At 40.1% G+C, this 22,715-nt stretch overlaps 1 protein-coding gene across 1 annotated transcript in view; it reads left to right on the top strand.

Annotated features, from left to right (window-relative positions):
* The window catches only part of LOC103507893, a 32,077-nt gene that overhangs the window by 3,463 nt on the left and 5,899 nt on the right, over positions 1-22,715 (top strand). The window contains exons 2-5 of the mRNA XM_026822643.1: positions 8,630-8,782; positions 9,889-10,208; positions 16,209-16,444; positions 19,116-19,202. Of these exons, the coding sequence (XP_026678444.1) occupies positions 8,630-8,782; positions 9,889-10,208; positions 16,209-16,444; positions 19,116-19,202 (796 nt within the window). The remainder of the gene's footprint in view (positions 1-8,629; positions 8,783-9,888; positions 10,209-16,208; positions 16,445-19,115; positions 19,203-22,715) is intronic.

The raw sequence follows: 22,715 nt of genomic DNA, 5'->3' as shown, positions 1-22,715 counted from the left end.
TGTGTCATATTTTCCTTGTTAGTTATTAGATCATTTACTGTATGTGTCATATTTTCCATGTATTTTCATCATTTCATTCCACTGAAGTGTAACCAAGCTCTCTACTGGGCAGAGTTCATGGGAAGTGGAAGTTGGTAAATCCAATCATATGAGTTAGTATAAATGTTTAACTCTATACACAAAAAGCCCAATCTGAGGCTTAGGTGTAGGGGCAAACAGCCCTAAAAGTTGCTTCAAGCTTAAGTATTATACATTTTACAAATCTAGTACCTATAAATGGGGTTGAAAAGTTTCAAAGCAAATTTTCTGTTTTTGGATACCTAGATGTAAAAGTGAGAAAGATATGAAAGCAGTCCTAAGGTACCTACAATCTTCTCGAATTTTCCAAAGTCTTGCAATTTAGTTCAACCTTTTTTAAATGACTACCTACTTAATCTGTTCCAAGTACTATTTTTTTGACCAACCCAAAGTTCGTTTTCTATTACCTCTCTCACATATTAGACCTGCCGTGAGCCCCATATGATCAGTTATGGAATCTTAATTGGTTTTAACTCACAATGAGTTTCTCCTGGTAAGAGTGGGTAGCTCATTTTCTGTGCTCTGTTTTCTCTCTATATTACCTGTCTTGTGTTCTTCGGTGATTTAAATTTGCTGTGAAATAAAAACGGCAGCAATGAGATACCTTTTTTTAACGAAATTAATTTCCTGCTATCTATGCCAGCCTAGTTAGCTTAGTTGGTAGCGCGTCTGCCTTGTAAGCGCTTGGCCGCGGGTTCGATTCCCGCCCGGGGCGGATTTTATCCTGATGGGATAATGTTCGTTCTCAGAACGACTGGGTTTCTCCTATCCCATCTTCCTTCTTTCTTCGTTTTCGGGACGATAAGACCTTAGCTGTTACAGTTCCCCCTGTCAAACCTCTTTTTTAAAAAAAATCCTGCTAAGTATCTAGAAATGTAGGTACCTAAAATAAGTACTACTTACTCAAGTACCTACCTACCCTACCTATTTACTTACAAGTTAGAAGTTAGCAAGTATCTAAGTAATACTTACTCACCAAAAATTAAATCTTAATCCTATCAATCAGAAATAAGTTTAACTTGAATCAAGTTTAAACTCAGTTCTGGGAATTTAAGATCTTGGCCACATTGCCATCAAGTATTTTTACCTAGTTCATTCCACTCTTTCTTCATCATTCATACATCACCCAACTCTACATAGCTACCAGGTGGTAATGATTGAGTTCATTGGAATTTTTATTAACTTAATCGCTCACTTGGCTGGTTATTAAGCTCAATGTGAGGTACTTTCGGGGAATTTAAGATCTTGGCCACATTGCCATCAAGTATTTTTACCTAGTTCATTCCACTCTTTCTTCATCATTCATACATCACCCAACTATACATAGCTACCAGGTGGTAATGATTGAGTTCATTAGAATTTTTATTAACCTAATCGCTCACTTGGCTGGCTATTGAGCTCAATGTGAGGTACTTTCGTTTTTTTTCCTTTCTTCTTTCCTCGATACTTTCCTATTAGTATACTGGATGACCACTAACTTCACTAAGTAGGTAAAATTCCACTTTTTTTAGGTCCAGCAGCTTAGAGGTGGAACTTTTTTTCCTTTCTTCTTTCCTCGATACTTTCCCATTAGTATACTGGATGACCACTAACTTCACTAAGTAGGTAAAATTCCACTTTTTTAGGTCCAGTAACTTAGAGGTGGAACGTTGGACTCGTAATCTACGGGGTTGGGGCTCGAATCCCAATAGTGACACCCAAATTCAGTAGCGTCATAATTACGAAGTGGTCAATCATCCCTTGAAGGTCCTATCGGACCACTGAGGCTTATAGCGGAGCCAAATGTGTTACTTAAGCGAATTTCCTTTGCGTTAAAGATACCGGAACTTGCCTGGCGCACTGCCGTACGCCTAAGTAGATGATGGAACAAAAAAGCAGACGAGCAGAAGGAAAAACTTGGAACTAAACGTTTGATACTATGAAGTTACCAAACCTTTGGCAGTAATACGTATTACGTACAACTTGGAGCTTACTTTCTTGGTTCAATAAGTTTCTTGTCAATCCACTCTGTATAACAGAAGTTTAACTTCACTGTTCATTATTTCCAATATACTTCTAGGTTAGATAGCTTGGTGCAAATTTCATTAGCATCTTCTGTAGTGCATTCACATTGAGATTGTTCAGTTTTACTTAATAGATTTTTAGTCCGTCCTTCCTTTATTATTACAATAGTAATAAAAAAAGGTATAAGGGACGGACTATTGTATTCGCTTCGGTGTCGGTCGGTCTGTCTGTCTGTCACTCTGTCAGTCTGTCAGTCTGTCTGTCCCCATAGAAGGACTTGTCCAAACCTGGTCGACCTATATATCAAATTAAAGGTCTTTTTACAAGGAACACGAAAATGGTGGTGCAAATTTTGTCCAGAGAACCATAAAGCCAAAAAACCAAAAAAACTGTTTTTGGGGAATTGAAAAATTTTCAAACCCAGCTGCTGCTCTTTCCTTTCTGGTTTTTGGATAATTTTGATAACCTTCTTCGATGAACTTCAAATCGGTTCTGATTATCTGATTGAAAAATTTTCAAACCCAGCTGCTGCTCTTTCCTTTCTGGTTTTTTGGATAATTTTGATCCTGAAGACCTGAAGATCCTTCGTTTCTCCTTGAATCCTTTTACAATAGTGGATTAGTGGAAGTCTGGTAGTGGAATTAGGGGAAGGGAGAGTTGATACCCCGGTTTCTGACAAGACGAAACTCGTAGTAAACTTGGTGATCCGAAAATTACCCCCATCCCCTTCGATTTTAATTTGATATATAGGTCGACTAGGTTTGGATAAGTCCTTCTATGGGGACAGACAGACCGACCGACCGACAGACCGACCGACCGACAGACCGACCGACAGACAGACGACACCGAAGCGAATACAATAGTCCGTCCCCTATACCTTTTATTATTAGTAATAATAAAGGAAGGACGGACTGAGCGTTGAGCTAGCCAACAGATGGGATACCATCAACATCATGTTCATAAATTAGGTAAAACTAGATTGAAGAAAGAAATAACTCAATTATTATTAGTAATAATAAAGGAAGGACGGACTAAAAATCAATTGGTTGATGTTTACATTTCCATGTTTGTAACATAGGAAAACATGTTGAAAGGGATGTTTCATGTCAATTGTTTGAATGAATAATAATGAATCGGCCAGAAGTGTTTAACCATATGGAAAATTTACGTGTTGGTCACAAATAAGGAAGAAGAAAAATAGATATGTATGTACCTATGTCATCAATTATTTTATAATTTGACGACAAACATTAAATCCCTAATTTGTAGATTAAAAAATAATTGGGTATTTTCTAGTATTAGGGTGCTCTTATACCATCTTGTTTGAAATTGATTTGTTGATAAATTTTCCGTTTGAATTTGAATTATTGAATTCCTATTTGAATTATTGAATTTAAAAAAATAAATAACTAATTAAAATATAATAATTATATTAGCTTAGGTCTAAATTTAACATGATTAAAATTAATATCACAGATTTTTAATAAACAACCTAATTCCTAAAGTATAATAATATGTATGTTCTTAAAAAGATTCATCAAAATACCTAAATGGTAGAATTATAGAATCATTGATGCTAAATGAATTCAACCACTCCAATGCAAAACTGTAGAAACAATATCCTATCTCACCTCGTCCGAGCTCATCTCAGCCCTGTTCATAAACACAGCCTCAGGTAGGTATTTTCAATGACATCACTGTTGCACTATTGACATAGAGACTTTCCAAGTACTGTTTTACCTAGGTTTCAGTTTCCAAAATTGTACTTACTTACACTACTTACAAACCTGAAATAAATGTTATACTGTGACACTCTGACATAGTAAGTACATTCTTATAATAGAGCATACTGTGTTGTTGAATGAAACTGGTTTTTGTACTTTTACTCATAGCACTTACTGAGTAGTGAGTAGGTATGACATAATGATTGATCAGGATTGTAGATTGTAATGTGATCACTTGATGTATTTGGTTCTCGTTTGAATCCACTGAAGTGTAACCAAGCTCTCTAATGGGCAGAGTTCATGGGAAGTGGAAGTTGGTAAATCCAATCATATGAGTTAGTATAAATGCTTAACTACATACACTCCACTGAAGTGTAACCAAGCTCTCTACTGGGCAGAGTTCATGGGAAGTGGAAGTTGGTAAATCCAATCATATGAGTTAGTATAAATGCTTAACTCCATACATAACAAGCCCAATCTGAGGCTTAGGTGTAGGGACAAACAGCCCTAAAAGTTGCTTCAAGCTTAAGTATTATACATTTTACAAATCCAGTACTTATAAATGGGGTTGAAAAGTTTCAAAGCAAATTTTCTGTTTTTGGATACCTGGATGTAAAAGTGAGAAAGATGTGAAAGCAGTCCTAAGGTACCTACAATCTTCTCGAATTTTCCAGTGTCTTGCAATTTAGTTCAACCTTTTTTAAATGACTAGGTACTTACTATTTTTTATTGGTACTAGTACCGGGACCAAGTACTATTTTTTTCTTCTCTCTATTGAAGTATTTGACCAACCCAAAGTTTGTTTTCTATTACCTCTCACATATTAGACCTGCCGTGAGCCCCATATGATCAGTTATGGAATCTTAATTGGTTTTAACTCACTATGAGTTTCTCATGGTAAGAGTGGGTAGCTCATTTTCTGTGCTCTGTTTTCTCTCTATATTACCTGTCTTGTGTTCTTAGTTGATTTAATTTTGCTGTGAAATAAAAACGGCAGCAATGAGATACCTTTTTTTAACGAAATTAATTTCCTGCTATCTATGCCCTATGAGTTTCTCATGGTAAGAGTGGGTAGCTCATTTTCTGTGCTCTGTTTTCTCTCTATATTACCTGTCTTGTGTTCTTAGTTGATTCAATTTTGCTGTGAAATAAAAACGGCAGCAATGAGATACCTTTTTTTAACGAAATTAATTTCCTGCTATCTATGCCAGCCTAGTTAGCTTAGTTGGTAGCGCGTCTGCCTTGTAAGCGTTTGGCCGCGGGTTCGATTCCCGCCCGGGGCGGATTTTATCCTGATGGGATAATGTTCGTTCTCGGAACGACTGGGCTTCTCCTATCCCGTCTTCCTTCTTTCTTCGATTTCGGGACGATAAGACCTTAGCTGTTACAGTTCCCCCTGTCAAACCTCTTAAAAAAAAAAAAAAAATCCTGCTATCTAGAAATGTAGGTACCTAAAATAAGTACTACTTACTTAAGTACCTACCTACCCTACCTATTTACTTACAAGTTAGAAGTTAGCAAGTACCTAAGTAATACTTACCCACCAAAAATTAAATCTTAATCCTATCAATCAGAAATAAGTTTAAGTAACTTGAATCAAGTTTAAACTCAGTTCTGGGAATTTAAGATCTTTGCCACATTGCCATCAAGTATTTTTACCTACTTCATTCCACTCTTTCTTCATCATTCATACATCACCCAACTCTACATAGCTACCAGGTGGTAATGATTGAGTTCATTAGAATTTTTATTAACCTAATCGCTCACTTGGCTGGCTATTAAGCTCAATGTGAGGTACTTTCGTTTTTTTTTTTCCTTTCTTCTTTCCTCGATACTTTCCCATTAGTATACTGGATGACCACTAACTTCACTAAGTAGGTAAAATTCCACTTTTTTTAGGTCCAGTAGCTTAGAGGTGGAACATTGGACTCGTAATCTACGGGGTTGGGGCTCGAATCCCAGTAGTGACACCCACATTCAGTAGCGTCATAATTACGAAGTGGTCAATCATCCCTTGAAGGTCCTATCGGACCACTGAGGCCCATAGCGGAGCCAAATGTGTTACTTAAGCGAATTTCCTTTGCGTTAAAGATGCCGGAACTTGGCCTGGCGCACTGCCGTACGCCTAAGTCGATGATGGAACAAAAAAGCAGACGAGCAGAAGGAAAAACTTAGAACTGAACGTTTGATACTATGAAGTTACCAAACCTTCGGCAATAATACGTATACAACTTGGAGCTTACTTTCTTGGTTCAATTATTAAAAAGAAAACTACCAAAAAAATTGAGAGTGATGGTAAATCAAAACAAGGACACAAAACGAAACAGAAAAGTATTAGGAAAAAAGTTAAAATGGGTTTGGAAGACAGTAAAGAAACTAGTGCGGCACACAAAGAAATTGGAGGTGTTCTGACTGGAGAGAAATGTGAATTTAGTGATAGAACTAAAGGTATTGTCAAATAGTCCAAATGTACTTCTAGGTTAGATAGCTTGGTGCAAATTTCATTAGCATCTTCTGTAGTGCATTCACATTGAGATTGTTCACTGTTCAGTTTTAATAGATTTTACTTCTAGGTTAGATAGCTTGGTGCAAATTTCATTAGCATCTTCTGTAGTGCATTCACATTGAGATTGTTCACTGTTCAGTTTTAATGGATTTTTTTCTTTTTAATAATGACCATCATAGCGTTCACTAAAGACTTGGGCCGTCTATACATGCAACTACTGAAACGAAACTAAACTGGTTACTTAGTAAGTAACGTGGGTTCGTAGCAATTCTTCAGTAGCTACTAACTAACACTTTCCAATACTTACATAGGTACTTCAAAGAAAATATTGTTTAAAAAATTTCCGCCCTCCCCGGGATTCGAACCCAGCACCTTCGGGTGGAGAGCCAATGCTCTTGACCACTCGGCCACAGAGGTAATGCTGATAAACTCCAACTGAATCAGAAGTAGGCATACGCATATCAGAGTGAAGAACTTACTAGGAGTAGTGAGAAATTGCATGGCAGAGATAGGATAAATTCCTGGCAAAGTCAAAAGTTTTTTTCGGCTTTGTGTTTCGAATTCGGGGAACACATTGCCTCGTGAGGACAACTGAGTAGGTATTTGTGGAGTGAGTCTCGATAGGTTGTCACCTACTACAAGGGTCTATTCATCTAATAATTTTCTTATACTCACAGATATAAGCGAGCATCTATCAAGCTCTACAGTAACACCGGGGGAACACATTGCCTCGTGAGGACAACTGAGTAGGTATTTGTGGAGTGAGTCTCGATAGGTTGTCACCTACTACAAGGGTCTATTCACCTAATAATTTTCTTATACTCACAGATATAAGCGAGCATCTATCAAGCTCTACAGTAACACCGGAAGAACCGTATGACTCACTAGATGACGAACCGAACACTCAAAGTACTATCCAGCCCAAAACAAACGTCTTCGATCGAAACCTACAAACATTTGAACTGTTTTCCAACGAGCATTATGTGCAAGAAGACGAATCTTCCAGTATTGATGATAACGAGCTGATTGCAATCGCAGACAATATGAATCGGATGTGTCACAACGGAAACACCAGTAACTCCGCTGATGTTCATGGTAGTCAGAATCAACAGTGTCCTGACATCAACAATAATGTCGCTAGTATCCATGGAAGTCGAAATTCTGTGAAAGAAAAGAACAATCGGGCCATCATTGACAAAATAAATCAACCACCTCCAAATACCAATGGTAATAAGGCCCCTTTGAACAGTAGACAAAATCAACTAAGCCCCAAATTCGGCAGTGATACCGAAAAAGGTTTATACTCTGTTGCTTCGCCTCCTCGTGACAGTAGCAAGCAGTCTGAGAGACTCCTCCCTTTGAGAAACACTAGGAAAAGTATTAACTTATTGAAACTTGACGACAATGTGAACGGAGAGGGTGAAGTAGTCACTGAAAGAGTGTTGGAAATACCGACGACTATTGGTGTGGAAAATCTGTCTACTTTGGGGAGGCTTGTCGATTCGGAGGCAGAAAATGAAAACAAAACATTGGAAAGTTTGAAAACTGCTCATCAGGAACATTTGGACAAAATGAACCTCTTCCCTCGCCTACATAACACTGAACCTGCTAAGTTAAAAGAGAATAAAGTGGACACGTTTGATAATCCACCGCTTAAACTCCCCACTATCAAACATAAACCTGCCGAGGTGAAGTCCAATCGAGGAAACAACGCAGTAACGTTACCCCCTCTTGTCAATTCGTTAAAGAAGAAAGCCAACTCGAGAATCCCCAAAGCCAAAACTTTGTACACGGCAAAACATTACTTAGGTGATATGTTGAAGAAAACAACACTGCCTGGCATTTCGCCTACTAATGTTCAATCGGCTGGAGATAGTCTGTGTGAAAAGGTGAATGGAACCAAAGCCAATGGAAGATTTCCCGTTAACACAGCTTTTGTCTACCTACCTGACAGAAAAATTATGCCTGATATTCTTCTCTTTTGTTTCTTTGTTAACCTATGTGATTTCTCAATCTTTGTTAACCCAATACCCAAGTATGGGCATCATTTACCTATTTATTGATAGGTACCATTTTAACCTATCCAAGATGAATAATAAAATCATAGAAATAAGATGAGAGAGAAAAAAATATAGATAGGTAACTGAATACATAGGTAGGGTAGGGTATGATATAGTACAAATTTTTGTCGATGGTGGGGATCGAACCCGGGACCTTCTGCATGGCAAGCAAGCGCGTTACCACTGGACCAACCGTGCCCCCATACTTTATTACCCGATTTCGACCGATATTTAACAGCTTGTCTCTTTGTTCACAGATGAGGAGTATCAGCCCTTACCCTCTCTCATTCCGTGTTCCCTATGCAATCGGAAATTCCTCCCCGAGTCCCTGCTCCGACATAAGAAAGCATGTGAGAAAGTCCTGATGAAGAAACGAAAGCAGTTTGACTCCGCCAAACAACGACTGACAGGTAGAGACTGACATTTTGTTTATCTTGCTTGAATAGGACCTAAAAGTCCCTTTACCCCAGCAGTCTAAACAAGGTCTCGTGTATTATATGGGTTAAAGAGCTTTAGTAACATAAACTTTTTTATCCTGCTCAAATAGGACCTACTTAAATGTCCCTTTACCCCAGCAGTCTAAAGAAGGTCTCGTGTATGAAAGTCCTGATGAAGAAACGAAAGCAGTTTGACTCCGCCAAACAACGACTGACAGGTAGAGACTGACATCTTGTTTATCTTGCTTGAGTAGGACCTAAAAGTCCCTTTATCCCCAGGAGTCTAAACAAGGTCTCGTGTATTTTATGGGTTAAACAGAATGGTGTAACATAAATTTGTTTATCCTGCTGAATAGGACTACTAAAAAAGTCCCTTTACCCCAGCAGTCTAAACAAGGTCTCGTGTATTTTATGGGCTAAAAATGTAAGTAGATTAACAAAAAATATGAGTGAAAACCCTTATGGGGTGGACCCCCCCCCTTGAGCTTCAGTTTGACTCCGCCAAACAACGACTGACAGGTAGAGACTGACATCTTGTTTATCTTGCTTGAATAGGACCTAAAAGTCCCTTTACCCCCAGCAGTCTAAACAAGTTCTCGTGTATTATATGGGCTAAAGATGTAAGTAGATTAACAAAAACTATGAGTGAAAACCCTTATCGGGTGGACCCCCCCCTCGAGCTTAAGTTTGACTCCGCCAAACAACGACTGACAGGTAGAGACTGACATCTTGTTTATCTTGCTTGAATAGGACCTAAAAGTCCCTTTACCCCAGCAGTCTAAATAAGGTCTCGTGTATTATATGGGCTAAAAATGTAAGTAGATTAACAAAAACTACGAGTGAAAACCCTTATCGGGTGGACCCCCCCCCATTCGAGCTTCATTTTTCTCTTTTACTGTAGGCCAGACTCCGAAAATTTGGAGCATCCAATTCCTCCTCGACAAAATCTTGGGAGCTTCATTTTTCTCTTTTACTGTAGGCCAGACTCCGAAAATTTGGAGCATCCAATCCCTCCTCGACAAAATCCTGGATACGGCCCTGGTTCGTTCAAATAAAGCAATCATTTTCCCTTGCCACAGGTGAGTTGGCCGAATGTCTTCCCCTGCCGCCGGCCAAACTCAAACGTCCCTCGCCCGTCAAGAAATCCTCCCGCTGGAAAGAGAAGCATCTCGAGCTTCTGGAAACTCTACGCGCGGCCCGCGTGGGGAGTAGCGGGGGCCCTAGCCCTCTCCTCGCCAAACCCTCGGATCATGAACAGTGCCCGCACTGTGGCCGGAGCTTCGGGCCGAAAGCGTTCGATCGGCATGTGGAGTATTGCAAGGAGAAGTTCGCCCGCCTTGAGAATCAGCGGCCCAGTGTTAGTCTGCAGGCCAAGGAGCGGTTGGAGGCTAGGATTAAGGTGAGACTTTTTTTGGTAGAAGATTTTAAATGATTTGTAGATTTATCATCTGGCGTTATATTCCTTTGTGAGCGCTTAGCTCCTTCATTAATCTTGATTCACCTTCATTATTCTGTCGAGGTGTGGCCTACACAGTCCGGTACATTAGCTAACCTTTTATAATGGATACCGTCTCTGGATATAAAGGAAATTATTGATTCAAGAAAATAATGAAAAATCTCTAATTAAAGTTGCCTTATACACTACACGTTTACTATTTATTAATAAGTTTAATAACCTTTAACAGCCAGGTCATGCGCAGTAGCGTTATAGGTTAAATACAAATAGTTGGTCTGCGCAGGATGCTCGGCAGCCAGGGTATCTATTTGTTTGTTGTATGGGCGGATACCGTTGTCCTCACGCATCTTTCTCACCTGAAAAGGAAGAAAAGATGAGGGAAATTAAAGATAACGATACCAGCCTAGTTAGCTTGGTTGGTAGCGCGTCTACCTCGTAAGCGCTAGGCCGCGGGTTCTATTCCCGCCTGGGGCGGATTTTGAGGTCACGAACCAAGCCAAAACCAGGCTCAAGTTCAACTCCCAGATCAAGCAACAAAATTTCAGCCAAATAGACCACCCAAGCAGGCCAAAACTCAGTCTGTAGTCCCAACCATTATTGACTGCACGACTCCCCCATAATAAGACACCAAAATATCTCGAAAATCGGACAAACCCGTTCGAGAGTTATGCTAAACCAGACAGAAACCAAACTCACCATTAGTTCTGTACACTCAATGTAGGTACGAGGGTGTCATAGATGGTCTTTCTAATCGGAGGGACGGGGGTTCGAGTCTTGGAATCTCGCACGGCATTGATGAAGATATCGAACAGGAGTTCCAAATCCGCCGGCCCAGCTGTATGCTCTGGATGAAATTGTACGCTGGGGGGAGAAGAGATTAAATATTGTAAATGTTATGATACATAGAAAAAGGATTTTTTTTTTTAGGAAATTTATTTTAAAAGGGGCGCGACTTTAAACGTCATGTGCCTTGAGATCCGGAATAGTCGAATTCGCCTGCTTGGCCTATGGATAGACCTCCTGAACCGAGAATGAGCACCTAGAATGAAGAAAAAAAGAAACATTAAGTAGATTGATTGTATCAAATAAAGCTTTTGATAGAGGGAACTGTATTTGCCAAAGTCATATCGTCCCGAATCAATCCATAATCGTTCCCATCATGGGACGGGTCGATGTACGAAGCCTCTCCACCAATGTCGATCCTTGTAGAGCATGTAGAGGAAGCAGAGATACAAGGATCGTTCCGAAAGGGGAGAGAGAAGAAAGACAGGGTAGGAGAAAACCAGCCGTTCCGCATTATCCGTTCAGGATAAAATCCACCCCGGCCGGGAATCGAGTATTGGCCATACGGTAAAGAAACCAGCGGTCTATCTTGGTAAGAGAATAGAGCTTGTCTATGCTGATGTTGGATTTCAGAGCAGCCGCCAACACGAACATACGCTTGTCTGAAATGTAGAAATAGAGATATGTAAAAAAGAACTCTTCTTTTTTCTTTTTCTTCGCCTTTTCCCGTGTACAGACGGGGTCGGCGTTTTTCGTCAGCCCTCAATCAGCCCTAAGGTGATCGCTTCTGGGCTGACATTTGGTTTTGGCTACAAAATTTTACGAGTGGATGCCCTTCGTACTCAACCTTTGCTATTTCTTTAGCAAAGGAAATTTTAGACTGGTATACTCACTGTTTATAGTCCCCCAGCCAGACAATATGTAAAAAAAGAACTAATCCTTATAAATGCGGAAAACGGGCTGAAAATAATCTAAAAATCTATGTAGAACATGAATAAGCCTATATAACTTGGAAGGGAGCAGGCCCGCCTTGTAAGCGCTAGGTCGCGGGACCGATTCCCGCCCGGGGCGAACTTTTTCCTAAACAAATAAGGTTCGTGCTCGGAATGGCTGGCTTTATCCTATATGCCCCTATAATATTACTTAGTTCGTCGCTCTCCTTAGGTCTTTTGTAATGAAATGTTATCTCACCTTTGTAGGTTTTATTTTCCCATGAAACGCGCTACCAACCAGGCTAACTAGGCTGGCAACTCTGTCTTCACTGAAACACTCCCTGAAATTACCTTTTTTGGCGTCTGGAATGATTTGGCAATGAGGGCTTCATCTTTAGGTACGAGGGTGTCATAGATGGTCTTTCTAATCGGAGGGACGGGGGTTCGAGTCTTGGAATCTCGCACGGCATTGATGAAGATATCAAATAGGAGTTCCAAATCCGCCGGCCCAGCTGTATGCTCTGGATGAAATTGTACGCTGGGGAGAGAAGAGATTAAATATTGTAAATGTTATGATACATAGCAAAAGGATTTTTTTTTTTTTTAAGAAATTTATTTTAAAAGGGGCGCGACTTTGAATGCCATGTGGCTACTAGAAAAAGGAAACTGCTGAAAATGGGTACTCAGGGCCGGATCAAGCTCATTTGGCGTCTTGTTCAAAAATCCAAATGCCCCAGAGGGTGTGTGGAATTAGGGGCTTCAAAGGACAGCAGATGGCAAAAAAAAAGGGCGGCAAAGGACACTGAGAGTGGCGAAGTGCGCCAGGGGTGCAATAAAGGACGCCAGAGGGGCGACAAAGGGTCTAAAAACGCTTCGCATCGGATTTTTCTACACTTTTTTAAGTACCTAACCCGTTGAAACATTCTCAATCGAAACACAGCTGCAATTGATTTGCAACCGTATTTTATAAAATTTACACCTATTTTGTACCAATTACATAAGACTTTGTTTAGACTGCGAAAGTAAAGGGACTTTTCAGTCTCATTCTGACAGGATAAACAGGGTAACCAATTACATAAGACTTTGTTTAGACTGCGAAAGTAAAGGGACTTTTCAGTCTCATTCTGACAGGATAAACAGGGTATATTCTATTCTATTCACTCACCTGAAGAATGGTAGACTCTCATGCACAATGCCCTCGTTGGTTCCATCATTAGCGTTGGTAAACAGAGGCTGCCATCCCTGAGGTACCTTGTGAAGAATGGTAGACTCTCATGCACAATGCCCTCGTTGGTTCCATCATTAGCGTTGGTAAACAGAGGCTGCCATCCCTGAGGTACCTTAGTGACGTCAACAGCAAAGCCGTGATTCTGTGACGTCATGAAACACTTGCCCGTGCCTTGCAGGACACACGGTAGATTGTGACCGCGATTACCGTACCTGGAACACGAAGTAGATTGAGGATAGGAAACTCCCAAAAAGGATTTTGAAAGCTACCTAACCCTATGTACAATCGAAAAGTGTTCAAAGGGGTTTAGAGTTACAGACGGTTCAGTATAACTTCTAAGGTCTTTAGTGACGGGGGGGATACGAGACTGTGTATATTATTTTGTTTGTGTGGGGGGGGGGGGGGGGGGGGGGTTAACATTCATTTGGCGACAGGCTACACGCCTTCGTACAATAACCTCATAAAATGTGAGTAGGGGCTGAGATTTTTTTTTGCATTAACTTCTGAAAGGTTTGTTTGCTCTTGATTAAAATTCGCAAACATTCTGGGGATAGTTGGGCCTTTAAGGACCCCGTCCATAGTGGCACTTTTTCCAATCGACTTGCACCAATTCACCAAACCCACCAGTTTTATAATAGTGCTCATTTATACTGCTCGAATAGGACTACAGTCTCTTTAATCCAGTAGTAGGCTACTAACATTATTGTGGTCAAAGTATCAAACAATGTTGAGGATAAGAATGTATGCCTCGGCGGGGATTGAACCCACGCCCTCCCGATTACCAGGCGAGCCTGACCACTACACCACCGAGGCAGGTTTTACGAGTATTGAACCCACGCCCTTCTTATTAACAGGCGAGCGTCTGACCACTTCACTACCGAGGCAGGTTTTACGAGTATTGAACCCACGCCATTCTGATTACTAGGCGAGCGTCTGACCACTTCACTACGGAGGCAGGTTTTACGAGTATGTAACACCACTACACTACCGAGGCAGGTTTTATGAGTAAAGAAATTGACTCACTTGAGTTTATACGTGTTACACCCAATACTCGTCGCCAGCAACTGATGACCCGTGTTTTGATGGGGGGGGGGGGGGTTAACATTCATTCGGCGACAGGCTACACGCCTTCGTACAATAACCTCATCAAGTGTGAGTAGGGGCTGAGATTTTTTTTGCATTAACTTCTGAAAGGTTTGTTTGCTCTTGATTAAAATTCGCAAACATTCTGGGAATAGTTGGGCCTTTAAGGACCCCGTCCATAGTGGCACTTTTTCCAATCGACTTGCACAATTCACCAAACCCACCAGTTTTATGATAGTGCTCATTTATACTGCTAGAATAGGACTAGAGTCTCTTTAATCCAGTAGTAGGCTACTAACATTACTGTGGTCAAAGTATCAAACAATGTTGAGGATAAGAATGTATGCCTCGGCTGGGATTGAACCCACGCCCTCCTGATTACCAGGCGAGCCTGACCACTACACCACCGAGGCAGGTTTTACGAGTATTGAACCCACGCCCTTCTTATTACCAGGCGAGCGTCTGACCACTTCACTACCGAGGCAGGTTTTACGAGTATTGAACCCACGCCATTCTGATTACCGGGCGAGCGTCTGACCACTTCACTACGGAGGCAGGTTTTACGAGTATATAACACCACTACACTACCAAGGCAGGTTTTATGAGTAAAGAAATTGACTCACTTGAGTTTATACGTGTTACACCCAATACTCGTCGCCAGCAGAAATGTCACAAAGCTATGAACATAATAAAGGTCCTAAGCAAACAAACCTGGGGAGCAGATAGAAAAACGCTAACGAATCTTTATAAAGCACTAATAAGATCAAAGATAGAATATGGTGCTATGATATACAACTCTGCCACAGATAGAAACTTGAAAATCCTCGAACCAATACACAGAAACAGGAAGGAAAAGAGTCTCAGCTTGGGCAAAGAGGGGTGCAATAGTCATTTATAAATCATTCATACTGGACTGTGCACATAGGAATTTCGTTAGAAAAATCTCCATATCAATAATATAATGTAATACAGGTAAAAGAGACTGGGAGTGAGGTCTACAGTGCACAGAACTACTAGTATTTAGTTCATAAAAATTATTGTGCAGTGCCTGGGGGAGGGAACAGCTTTAGGTCGTGCCAATAACTGCACAGGTAAGATTTTGTTGTGTAATATCTACTAAAAATAGGAACACCCCCTCCTCCCCGTCGACACATCCTCTTGAGTTTGTGCTCCCCCCCCCCACAAATAAATATTTTATTGTGTATTTTAAATACAAAATATGTTCACAATTTTAAGGCGGGAAAACACTCCCTTCGTTCCTGCAATATAAACCCTGTTCATTATTTACCTTAATAGGATGATTCCAAGGGATCACACTAAGCTTGGCTCCGCGCTGTATGAGACATCTCAGCTGATTATACTTGAGACCACAGTCTACCACGCACAGGTGTACCGAACCAGTGGGATTATAGGTCACCACTTCCTGAAGACGAAAGGAAAGAAGATAAAGGATAATATCTATATGAAAGGTAATAGGATAAAGGAAGGTAAAAAGGTATTTAGCTTTATTTAAACTATCAGCTTAGAACAAGCAGTGTGATAGAGCACCTCTTTTTTGTTTATTGATGTAAAGCTTTTCATTACAGACATAGAATATTCAAAGTCGTCAAATAAAAACCTATGACTCAGGTTGTTCGATTTTTTTTCTCCATTTAAGCAAGGTTTTATTTTTATTTTTAACATTTCTGTGCCCAATACATAAGACCTTGTTTAGATTGCGGGGGTAAAGGGACTTTTTAGTCTCCTTCGAGCAGGATAAACAAGGTACATATATTCTGTTCTTCTATTCTACACACGACACGATTTTTTTCCGAACCATAAGTGCAAACGGGCTTATCTTACCTTGGTGGACACCTGATCGACCAAGTTCCCTCTGTTGGGATCCACGAACACCAAATCTTCCACAGTCACCGCCAGGGGCGCCACCGACCCATGCACGATCTTTCCCGACACAACCCCGCACTCCCGAATGTGCTTCGTGAGCCTTCGGGTATCTACGTTGGCCAGGGCGGGAATGTTGTGCGCGCGCAGCCATTCTCCCAGCGTGGAGGCGGAGTTCCAATGGGAGGGCGTGTCACACATGTCTCCCACGATGAGACCCGAGATCCAAATCCGATGAGACTCGAAGTATCTGGGGAAATGATCAGATCAGAGTAGGTATAAGGCTATAAGGGAGTGGCAAGTTTTCAGAAAGCTCAAAAATGTTCACTTTTAAAAGTACTCGAATTTTTCAGGGAAGTTCTAATTTAATTTTTAAATCCGATGTGTTCCAGGCCCAACCTCGACAAATAGAGAAGAATAGAATATACCTCGTTTATCTTGCTGAACAAAGGTACTGTTCGGTCATTATTTAGGACGAAAGCTTTGAAAAGGCTCAAAAATATTCAATTTTCGCAGGAATTTAGTTTTCGGCCCAGGCCCATCAAACTTTGCAGAGAGGTTCTTTAAAGAATATCGATCAAAAGTCTCCTCGGGCCGAACCTCGAGAAACGTACAGTTCGGCCGTTATTTAGGGCGAACGTTTTGAAAAGGCTCGAAAATGGTAAGATTTCTCAGGAATTTATTTTTCGGCCCAAGTCACTCAAAATTTGCAGAGAGAGGTTCTTTATAGAATGTAGATCAAAAGTTTCCTCGGGCCGAACCTCGAGAAATGTACGGTTCGACCGCTATTCGGCCTCTCATTTTCTCTATTTGGGACACAAGTTTAAAAAGAGCCCAAAGAGGTCACGCTTCTCAGGACTTGAATTTTCTGACAAAATTGCTTAAATTTTGCGGAGATGTTCAACTTTATTTTTAGATCAAATATGTTCCAGGCCGAATCTCGACTGAGGTACGGTTCGGCCATTATTTAAGGGCGATACAATGAAAGTTTTGAAAACGCTCGAAACGTTTCTCAAGACTGTAGGTTACAAATCAATTTTTTTGACTTTTACTAGTAATAGGTATCTAATTTTCGTTAGTTAATATGTCACTTTTGATGTTCAGAACCGATAGTTTTCAGTGGACCCTGTAATACTCACTTGAGTATCCCATGCTCATCCTTGTCTTGTGGTGGTACCCCGTAGTTTCCTATCAGGGGATAGGTTAGTACCAGGATCTGCTGATGGTAGGAAGGATCCGTCATTGCCTCCGGATAGCCAACCATGCCGGTTTGAAACACTGGAAAACATCAAACGAAGATTATTAGTTCACTGATCCACTGGCAGACCTTGGAGGCGGGGGAAAAGCAGTGGCTTTTTTTCCTTGCTGTTGTTGTTGTTGTAGTAGCCAAAGTCCCATCAGGTTCTTCCATCCCCATATGTTACTGGTAGGCCCAGGTGTTCAGCCACTTCAATTGGTTTCAGCCACAAGAAGCTGCCTCGGATAACCAGAACAACCCTTGCCCAACTTAGATCAGGATATTCCAGAATACTATTATGCAAAGGAAGAAAGAAAAATTGAAGCTAAAATATAGGGTAAAATTTACGCAAAATTAAAGCAGAAATATGGGGTAACATTTATGCAAAAATAAAAGCTGAAATATGGGATTATGGGGGAATTTATGCAAAATTGAAGCTAAAATATAGGGTAAAATGTATGCAATCTAAAATACGGAGTAAATTTTATGCAAAAGAAAAAAAAGAAAGCTCAAATATAGAAAGAAAAAATTAACAACAAAGAAGAAAAAAAATTGAAGCTAAAAAATGGAGTAAAATTTATGCAAAAGAAGAAAAATAGAAAGTACCTGATTAAAGCTAAAATGTGGGGTGATTCGGTGAATTTTGTGCAAAAGGAAGAACAATTAAAGTCAAAATAGGTATAGAGTAAAAGTTATGCAAAATAAAGAAAAATTAAACGCGAAACCAGACCCAGGTACACAGACAAGGACCAAGGAAGACAGGGTTAAGGTTAAGGGCCAAACCAAATTGATGCCTCTATGCGAGCAACGGGCTTTCGACCCGGTTCGAAACTCGACCAACCTAAATTTGAGACTTAAAGCAAGTCTACAATAGAAAGTAAAAAAAAAAAAATGTCCACTAGAGCCCACTTACTGTAAAGTAAAATAAACAGGTTTGGTAAAAATAACATCTTGCCATTAATAAAGGAGGAAGAGAAGCAGGGAGGCAGGCAAGAATAAGCAGTAATTAAATTACCATACCTCATTGGATCAGCTGAAGCCATAAAGATATGGTCTGACTAAAGTCCATTTCGACTATTAAACCACGTTGCTTAACGTTCCTATTTTAACAATAAGGCCAGCCACTCACTATCAGGTAGACCTGACAGGTATGCGGTATGCCTGATCAGGTCTTCCTGATAGTGTGTGGCAGCAATCGGGCGACCTGAAAGATACATACCTGATAACTGATGGAAATTCAATCAGTTCCACCTGACAGTGTGTGTGCTCATCAGGTATCAGGCAGTTATCAGGTATGAAGTGACAGGCGGACCTGTCAGGTCTACCTGATAGTGGCCGGCCCAATAGTCAGGGCCAAAATTAGAGTTCAAATTCAAACCTACCTACAGTACCTACCAGGTTTTACAAAATTTTCTTTTACCAAAAGAGCGGGGTTTGGGGAACAGATAAGGGAACCAGCTTTTCGAGAACCCTGTATAATCGAGTTGCGGTATTTAAAACATCTATGGAGAGTAATTTAGGTATTTAAAACATCTATGGAGAGTAATTTCGGTATTTAAAACATCTATGGAGAGTGATTTCGGTATTTAAAACATCTATGGAGAGTAATTTAGGTATTTAAAACATCTATGGAGAGTAATTTAGGTATTTAAAACATCTATGGAGAGTAATTTAGGTATTTAAAACATCTGTGGAGAGTAATTTAGGTATTTAAAACCGACACCTACTATACGCCAGACACTGCACGCCTTGCCTGCCAGTATGAAGATCAAGAAGGATCTGATAAACTCTAGGTAAGTCATAATGAATCCTTATTTTCACTTCCTTTAGTTGACTAATCGTGGAAGACAGGGTGATTTTGATAGTGAAGGAACGACAAGTGGGAACGGGCCTTGAGATATACATTTTGAAATTAAATCTACCTAATTGTTAATACCGACCGCCCTAAATTCGGTTTAGAAGGGGTCAGGGTGACGCACTTTTTTTCCATGTGGACTTTATTTGAGCAGGAATTTACTTATTTTCAATAGTCTTTTGTCTTCATCATTTCTTTTCCAATGGTTTCCTATTTCACTATTCTGTATCAAAAGCCGTAAGTGATTTCTCACTTGAATGATGACCTTCTTTCTTGCATATTTATAACATTCTTTAGAGATGACTTGACAATGTCGAATAAAACGCAACCCCACCTGAGCGATTGTATGATAGCTAACCAATCCGACATCACTGAAGCCATGAGCTCCTATATTGGAAGTGAAAATGTAGCTGACCATATTTATAACATTCTTTAGAGATGACTTGACAATGTCGAATAAAACGCAACCCCACCTGAGCGATTGTATGATAGCTAACCAATCCAACATCACTGAAGCCATGAGCTCCTATATTGGAAGTGAAAATGTAGCTGAGAATTCTAAAGACCTGGGATCCAATATTGAAAGTGGGGATGTATTACAAAGGGCACTGTGTGATCTTATGAACGATGATATGGATTTGATAGATCTTAATACTCCAAGACATGAAAGCCCCGAGATGAATCTCACTCCGAGACAAGAAATAGTATGTTCTAACGAGATCAGAAACCTGAGAGGTAGATAAACTTGAAACCTTGTTGCGGTGTTACATTAAAGAACGTTAATTAATAGTGCACGGGTTCGAATCCCAGCCCATGTTTGGAATTAAACCCCGCTTTTGTTTCAGAACTTATAATTAATACAAATACTTCAAAAGTGAAATTAAAAATTCTTCCGCTGGAAAGAGAAGCACTAGTTTTAAAATTCCAAGGCAGTAGACCCTTTTTCAAAAGCAGCAGCTCCAAAATAGTCCTTAGGATCATGAAACCATCCCAGCCCATGTTTGGAATTAAACCCCGCTTTTGTTTCAGAACTTATAATTAATACAAATACTTCAAAAGTGAAATTAAAAATTCTACCGCTGGAAAGAGAAGCACTAGTTTTAAAATTCCAAGGCAGTAGACCCTTTTTCAAAAGCAGCAGCTCCAAAAGAGTCCTTAGGATGATGAAACCTAGGACTCTCGTAGCTATCTCAGACTTTTCAGTATTTCTGTGTAAACGTTCAAGTACCTTTAGTGCCTTTATTAGATGTCGGCTTAGGGCCTTTTGTTCTTTATCTCTGAAAGGAAAACGACATTTTCCTTCCAGGTCATTCAAGTCTGAACAAACTTCTGACGACGCCGTTCGATTATGAGGAAGAAATGAACGTATTTCTGTGTAAACGTTCAAGTACCTTTAGTGCCTTTATTAGACGTCGGCTTAGGGCCTTTTGTTCTTTATCTCTGAAAGGAAAACTACATTTTCCTTCCAGGTCATTCAAGTCTGAACAAACTTCTGACGACGCCGTTCGATTATGAGGAAGAAATGAATAGGTCATTCAAGTCTGAACAAACTTCTGACGACGCCGTTCGATTATGAGGAAGAAATGAGTAATGACTCATCTCGTAGAAATCCTCTGGATAAATCACACATTAGAAACATAGGAAGTGATGCTTCCTCTAGTGACAGTGGTTTTGGGAGTTGTGATCTGGTTTCAAATAGACTTTATGCGAGGGATGTGTTTGATATAGGAACCATGTCAGTGGGTGTCGATAATCAAATGGAATTTACTCAAAACCGACCTACTACAATTACGAATCAAATCATTAAAGATTTGGAAATACTAAAGCCTTCTCATTTCAACTTTGACGTTCAGAATTACATTTGATGTACTTTTCTTGTTAGGTCTCTCATTATTTTCATAATTCGTTGATCCCACATCATTAGAAGGCTTTAGTATTTCCAAATCTTTAATGATTTGATTCGTAATTGTAGTAGGTCGGTTTTGAGTCAATTCCATTTGATTATCGACACCCACTGACTTGGTTCCTATATCAAACACATCCCTCGCATAAAGTCTATTTGAAACCAGATCACAACTCCCAAAACCACTGTCACTAGAGGAAGCATCACTTCCTATGTTTTTAATGTGTGATTTATAAAAAAATTGTTAAATCAGGCCTATACAGGTAGACGGGTAGGGTGGGGCGGGAAAAGTCTGTTGGACCAGTTAAACAGACCAATAATATGTCAGTTAGGCCGGGCACACAGACCAATAAATTTGTCAAGAAAAAATTGTTAAATCAGGCCTATACAGGTAGACGGGTAGGGTGGGGCGGGAAAAGTCTGTTGGACCAGTTAAACAGACCAATAATATATCAGTTAGGCCGGGCACACAGGCCAATAAATTTGTCAAACGAGATGAGTCATTACTCATTTCTTCCTCATAATCGAACGGCGTCGTCAGAAGTTTGTTCAGACTTGAATGACCTGGAAGGAAAATGTTTTCCTTTCAGAGATAAAGAACAAAAGGCCCTAAGCCGACGTCTAATAAAGGCACTAAAGGTACTTGAACGTTTACACAGAATCACAGAAATACTGAAAAATCTGAGATAGCTACGAGAGTCCCTAACTGACATATTATTGGTCTGTTTAACTGGTCCAACAGACTTTTCCCGCCCCACCCTACCCGTCTACCTGTATAGGCCTGATTTAACAATTTTTTCCCTGTTTTGCCTGGCCCAACAATCTTCTATCTAAAGAAGCACTAATGGTGTGGCACTACTGTGGAATTTCGGGATCGCTATCTGATGGACTTTTTAAATTCCCGTTCTCCGATGCATATTAAAATTCCCTTTTTAGAAATAGACTTCCTTTTAACATCAGAATTTGGAGTTTATTAGTTTTTTTTTGCTCCAAATCTTATACAGTCAGAATCAACAGTGTCCTGACATCAACAATAATGTCGCTAGTATCCATGGAAGTCGAAATTCTGTGAAAGAAAGGAACAATCGGGCCATTATTGACAAAATAAATCAACCACCTCCTAATATCAATGGTAATAAGAGTCAGAATCAACAGTGTCCTGACATCAACAATAATGTCGCTAGTATCCATGGAAGTCGAAATTCTGTGAAAGAAAGGAACAATCGGGCTATCATTGACAAAATAAATCAACCACCTCCTAATACCAATGGTAATAAGGCCCCTTTGAACAGTAGACAAAATCAACTAAGCCCCAAATTCGGCAGTGATACCGAAAAAGGTTTATACTCTGTTGCTTCGCCTCCTCGTGACAGTAGCAAGCAGTCTGAGAGACTCCTCGATGTTCATGGTAGTCAGAATCAACAGTGTCCTGACATCAACAATAATGTCGCTAGTATCCATGGAAGTCGAAATTCTGTGAAAGAAAAGAACAATCGGGCCATCATTGACAAAATAAATCAACCACCTCCAAATACCAATGGTAATAAG

Source organism: Diaphorina citri, unplaced genomic scaffold (assembly GCF_000475195.1).
Source record: "Diaphorina citri unplaced genomic scaffold, Diaci psyllid genome assembly version 1.1 scaffold349, whole genome shotgun sequence".
Classification (NCBI taxonomy): domain Eukaryota; kingdom Metazoa; phylum Arthropoda; class Insecta; order Hemiptera; family Psyllidae; genus Diaphorina; species Diaphorina citri.
This window is presented reverse-complemented; position numbering and strand designations above follow the sequence as displayed.